This window comes from Cyprinodon variegatus, unplaced genomic scaffold (genome assembly GCF_000732505.1).
Source record: "Cyprinodon variegatus isolate N-32 unplaced genomic scaffold, C_variegatus-1.0 Scaffold178, whole genome shotgun sequence".
Classification (NCBI taxonomy): Eukaryota; Metazoa; Chordata; class Actinopteri; order Cyprinodontiformes; family Cyprinodontidae; genus Cyprinodon; species Cyprinodon variegatus.
The window spans coordinates 1,264,891-1,271,025 of NW_015150631.1; the positions used below are offsets into that span (position 1 = coordinate 1,264,891).

The 6,135-nt window shown below is 36.6% G+C and overlaps 1 protein-coding gene across 1 annotated transcript in view; it reads left to right on the forward strand.

Annotated features, from left to right (window-relative positions):
• LOC107087278 (ankyrin-1-like) overlaps nt 1-3,355 on the forward strand; it is an 81,528-nt gene extending 78,173 nt beyond the window's left edge. The window contains exons 27-29 of the mRNA XM_015378773.1: nt 59-283; nt 491-645; nt 741-3,355. Of these exons, the coding sequence (XP_015234259.1) occupies nt 59-283; nt 491-645; nt 741-1,012 (652 nt within the window). The 3' untranslated portion in view covers nt 1,013-3,355. The remainder of the gene's footprint in view (nt 1-58; nt 284-490; nt 646-740) is intronic.
• Nucleotides 3,356-6,135: the final 2,780 nt, after the last annotated feature.

Genomic DNA, 6,135 nt, shown 5'->3' on the forward strand with positions numbered 1-6,135 from the left:
ATTCTTTATTTTTTGTTGTTGTGGTTTTGGGTTTTCTCATTACTTTTCCCACCAACAGGTTTCTGGTCAGTTTTATGGTGGATGCTCGAGGCGGTTCAATGCGAGGCAGCAGGCATAATGGTCTGCGTGTCATCATACCTCCACGGACGTGTGCGGCACCCACTCGCATTACCTGCCGCCTGGTGAAGCCGCAGAAGCTGACCAGCCCCCCACCTCTGGTGGAGGGAGAGGGGCTGGCCAGCAGGATCATTTCTCTAGGTCCAGCGGGGATGCAGTTTCTGGGGTGAGCAAAGCACAGTCTCCTAAAAGTGGACGACCCTTCCCCAAACAATCTGTTCAATTTATTGTTGAATATCTAAATGTATTATTTGTAAATGGATCAGTCACCCCAATTGTCCTCAATAAGAAGCCCTCCTATTTTATTTGATCTTTGCATATTTGGATCCTGATTTTTTTTTTTTTATTATTATTTACCCTGCGTTTATGGCAGACCGGTGATTGTGGAGATCCCCCACTTTGCTGCTCTGGGTCGGGGAGACAGAGAGCTTGTTGTGCTCAGAAGCGAGAACGGATCTGTCTGGAAGGAGCACCGCAACCGGTATGGTGATGAGGTTCTGGAAACAATCCTGAATGGAATGGATGAGGGTGAGTTAAAGTTCAACATTCATTTTAAACTGAAAGCCATGTACTGTTCCCATTGAAACATTTACTAAAAAATATAACTTTGCCTCTCATCACAGAACTGGAAAGTCAAGAGGAACTTAGCAAGAAGCGAATCCGTCGCATCATTTCTACTGACTTCCCCCTTTACTTTGCGGTTGTGTCGAGAGTCCAACAAGAGAGTGACCTGATTGGTCCAGAGGGAGGTTCGCTTACCAGTAAACTGGTCCCAATGGTGCAGGCCACGTTTCCTGAGACGGCAGTTACCAAAAGAGTCCGTCTCGGGCTGCAGGTGAGATGGGACGATGAGGAAGAAGTAGAGGAGAGGAGAGACAAAATTGCTAATGCTTGAAATAAAGCATGTTACGTTTACTTTGGTTCACCACAAATTCATGTCATGTGCCAAGCTTGTTCTGTTGTTTTTAGTCATGTTGGAGGACCTTTTTGCCTTTTATTTTTCATTTTGCATGCACCTGTCACCTTTATCAGCCTTTTGAAAAAAAAATTATTTCCCGTTCTCCTTAAGTATTTATGTCCTTGACAAAGCCTGTACATTGAATATTTAACACATTTATTTGAGATGCCTAAGAATTTGTATCTGTTTGCTTTTTTTTTTTTTTTGCTGGAAAGGCTGTGTTTTTGTGTATTTTTTCAGTTTTAACTGTGCTTGAAAGTTTTATTTCAAAAGAAAAGAAATGTTTTGCTGCACAAAAAGGTTTTCAACCTGTGGACCACTCATCCAGCTCAACAACTGACAGTTTATAGGAAAAGCACTATCCAACTAGTGATAAACTCCAACTTCTTGCTTTATATAAACCTTAACTTTCTTTGCCCTCACTGTTTGTCAGTTCAGAATTTTATTTCTAAAAAAATTGATTGAAAGGAGTGATGTAAGTGTTAGATTACATTTAAACTTTGAAATCATATCTAGTTAAAGGATATAGCTATAAATCTCTTAAACAATAGAAAAAAGTCCCTTAATTGTCCCACACTGGAGAAATTGTGGTAAAACTATTTTGACATAGTGCCATTTTTTTAATGTTATAATTATTGGCTCAATACTTGTTTTGCTCTTTTAGGGTTAAGTTTCGTTTAAATTCCATTCTTAGGTTTACAACCAAGAACCATAATAATATGTAGCTGGTATTATTAGGTAAATTATACCCCTGATGAACAACAGGACATATAATAATACACTGGTATAATTTATCTAAGTCAAGATTTGGACACAATAAATCAATAATTTAGTAGGATTTAACAACACATTTAGCTGAATAATACTTAAAATAAAAGTTTTCTACTATTTATCTCTGATATCATTGTTGCAGTATTCTGATATCTTTACATAACTGGTTCATGTGATTATCTAAAGGTACTAATGCATACTCTGCCTCAGGTTGGGGTGTGAACATTGAACTGTGCAGCATTTCTCTTCTTTTTCAGTCATTTCCTTTTAGATTTGCAGTCATCTAGCATTTTTTCATTTTGCATGTTTTTTTTTTGTTTTTTTTTAAACCAAGCGTATGCTCTCTTGAAATTTTGGAATATAAAGGAGTTCTTATTTTTGACCAAAACTCTGGATTGTGCACAACATTGTGCCTCCAAAATAATCAACCTCAACTTAAGTGGTTGACAGTTACTTACAGCAATTATTTACAATGTACTGTCTGGTTTTCGACAAATATACTTTTGATTTGTCCTTTAAATAATTTGTTTTTTCTAAAGATTCAGTTAAGTACTGTGATCCTCCAAGAACTTTATCTTTTAACACCTAAATCAAGTTTTGAAAACCCTCAAGTACAACTTCATTTATCTTATTGTACAAAAAAAGTGCTAAACAAATGTCCACTTTAATGGAGAAAGTCAATAGAAATGATCTCTGCTGTGAGTCTCTCATTTTGGGGGCTCAGACGTTTTTAAAGTTGTCCGTAAAACCTTATTCAAATTCACACTAATTGTGAAATGTACGTCTTCGGCAGTAAAGGGATGTTTTCATTCATCTGAATTACTTTGAAAGCATGATTATTCCTTTATTCACATGCTCCAAATAACTAATTACATACATTTCATTAATAAAGTAGATTGATTCATAAGGTGCCTTTCTATTTAAGCATTTTGAATGTACTGTTAAGGACCACACAATTTGTGTTTTTGAATTGATTTCTGAAGCCACAAATATCTGACCTGTGTCCTTTTGGTCATTATACCATCTTTCCTATGTAGCAAATTTATTTTTGTATGGTTACCAAATTGGTTTTAAGTAGTTTAGTTAGAAGTTAATTCCACATTTATAATATTTTCATCTTTTAAGAGAAACTTAAAATATCAAAACAGGTAATGACATGTTAGATTAACTGTTAAATGTATGTTTAGGATCCTCGGATTTCAAAAGCACATATAGTTTAATCTATGTAAAGACCAAGATGCCTTACAGATATTTTTGCCATCATGCTGTAACCTGTGATACTGAATGTAGAAGGAGACGAAAAAGAGATTGTTTTATGATTCACTTTTTTTCATTAAAAGAAAGAATTCCTTTATGATGTTAAGAAATCCATTTATCTATAGCTATAGCTATAATGTTATTGTAGAGAAAATCAATAGGTCTAAGAAACCAAGTTGCCTTATTTGTTGATATCCCTTTTTGTATTAATGATTGTAAGACCTTGTTAACACCCATTCTTATAATAAAAATTGTTTTATATGCATAGAACCAGTTTGTGTCACTTTTTTCTCAACAAAATCAGAAGGTTTTAATTGGTGTTCTTCTCTCTTTTTTCTTTATCTTTAATTACCCCCTATTTTTTTCATCCTTCCATAAATCTCTACTCTGATCTCTGGAATTTCATTTATTTTATACAACCATTATTTTCTCCCACATTTTCCAACCTGTACCCCTTTTGCGTTTTCCTCCCCCCATTGCTTACCACCTCAGGCCCAGCCAGTTCCAGATGAGCTGGTTGCAAAGCTGCTGGGTAACCAAGCAAACTTTAGCCCTGTAGTCACCGTGGAGCCTCGGCGGCGCAAATTCCACCGCCCCATCGGCCTGCGCATACCCCTGCCTCCATCCTGGAGGGAGAGTCCACGAGACTCGGGGGAGGGTGACACCACCAGTCTGCGTCTTCTCTGCTCTGTTATAGGTACTGCATGAACCAACTATTAATAAAAAGAAAAATATGTTGGTCATCATTTGATTCTCCCCTGCTACCTTGATTCCTGGGTTTCCTCTTTCCCACGCTGTGTAACTGACAGGTGGGACAGCCCCAGCCCAATGGGAAGACATTACTGGCACTACCAAGCTCCTCTATGCCAATGACTGTGCCAGCTTTACCACCAATGTTTCTGCACGGTCAGTTCAACAGGTTTCATTTACACTTTATCAATTAAAACAGCTTTTTTTATGCCTTAAAGCTCCTTTTTCTTGTGCCAAAGAAAGTTAGAATCTGTGTCCAGCATTGTCATCCCTGGTGATTGTTTGCTGATAGATTCTGGCTAGCTGACTGTCCTCGGACAGCTGAGGCCGTCTCCTTTGCCAGCCTGCTCTACAAAGAGCTATCAGCTGTACCCTACATGGCCAAGTTTGTGGTGTTCGCAAAGATGAATGAGCTGCGTGAGGGACGTCTGCGCTGCTACTGCATGACAGACGATAAGATGGATAAAACTCTGGAACAGCATGAAAACTTCACAGAAGTGGCTCGCAGCCGAGACATAGAGGTCAGTTGAGTAACAGGCAGCCTGAGACAAACACCTAAGAGTTTTTTTTTCCTGCCTGAGGACACTGATAAAACATGATTAATCATAATGAATTGTGTCTTGCAGGTGATGGAGGGAATGCCGCTTCATCTGGAGTGTTCAGGGAACCTAGTGCCAGTGAGGAAGGCCACACAGCAGCCTCGTTGCTTTAGTTTCCAGGCTTTTAGGGACAACAGGCTTCCAGTCTCCATTAAGGTTTTTTACCTTATTTTCTGCAATTTGACATTGCTAATACAGATTCACGTGCACTCATTATAGCCTGATTATTATATCAAATAGAGACTTTTGAAGATGCATTTGAAATGTTTTTTTTTTTTTTTGTCCAGGATTTACTGAAAGATCCAATGTATGACTTTATAAATTTGAAGCACAACTTTGATTTTACTCTGTATTTCCTCTATTCCATATTGGTTTGAAGTTATGCTCTGCATTTGAAAAGTATTCTTTAAATTTGCTCACATCTAGTCACATTTTAATAACCAACATCCATTTTGTTTACTGGAATATTAATTGACAAATAATCCAAAGACAGTGCTACAGTAAGGAGAAAGCAAAAAGTTTTGCTTTTTTTCCAAATAATTCAAAAAATGCAATATGCATAGTATTCACCCCCTTAACTATGAAATTCCCTAGCTGTGTGTAACTTCATTTAAGTATAAATCAACCTGTAAAACATCAGAGTATTGTCATTGCACATCATGCACTGACAGCATAATGAAAACCAAGAACTACATAGAGCACAGTGATCAAGTTTTAGAGAACGTCAAAGCAGGTTTGGGTTGACAGAAAATAACAAAAAAATAACAAAACATGAATTTCCATCTTAAATGAAGAGCCAAGAGGTGCATGGTAACTCTGGAGAAACCGCAACTGGGGAGCAATTGGTTCCATGTTTTATGTAAAAATTGGATTTGCAGAATAATTTATTCTGCTTGAGTTCTCATTTTATATTTTTTTTTATTTGTAATATTTTTTTTGTCTTAAAAATACCCAAATCTGATAAAACCTACTTATCTGGCAGATCATATTTTGGTCTATCTAATCATTTTATATAGTAAATCAGATGCCAGTTATTCAGTTACTTGAGTGTTTTTTTTTACTAAATATTTGTTTACTTTTTTTGTCTGAGCATTTTTTTTACTGTTTATATTATTTTAATGTAAATTATATTAATGTAGAGCTACGCTAGAAGTATACACTCAAAAGACCTGCTGTAATCTTAGCAAAGGTAGTTCTACTTAGTTTAGATTTAGACGGGCTGTATATATGTACAAGCACACAAACTATACATTTCCTTCCTCTCCTCCAGAGTTATTAACTCCTTGCTGCCATATACAGTTTAGGTAAAGTACAGGTTTGTGTTTATAATGTGGTTATAATGTTACAAAATGAATACAGTTTAAGGGGTATTAATACTCTTGCAAGGAGATCACTATTCAAGCTCACATAAAATAAACAGCTCATTAATATCTCTCTATCTTTGCAGGTGAGAGACAGCAGTAAGGAACCTGCTGGATTTTTATCCTTCCTACGCAAGTCTACCAAATACGAAGACAACCAACAAGTGCTCTGCAACCTTAATATCACAATGCCTCCATGTATCAAGGTAAACCTTTTTTTGGTTGTGGATGAAAAGACAAAATCTTAATTTTATCCCAAAATTAGAGATAAAACTCCCAGATTTAGATTTGAAATTATTTTTGAGAAAATGTACACCTACAT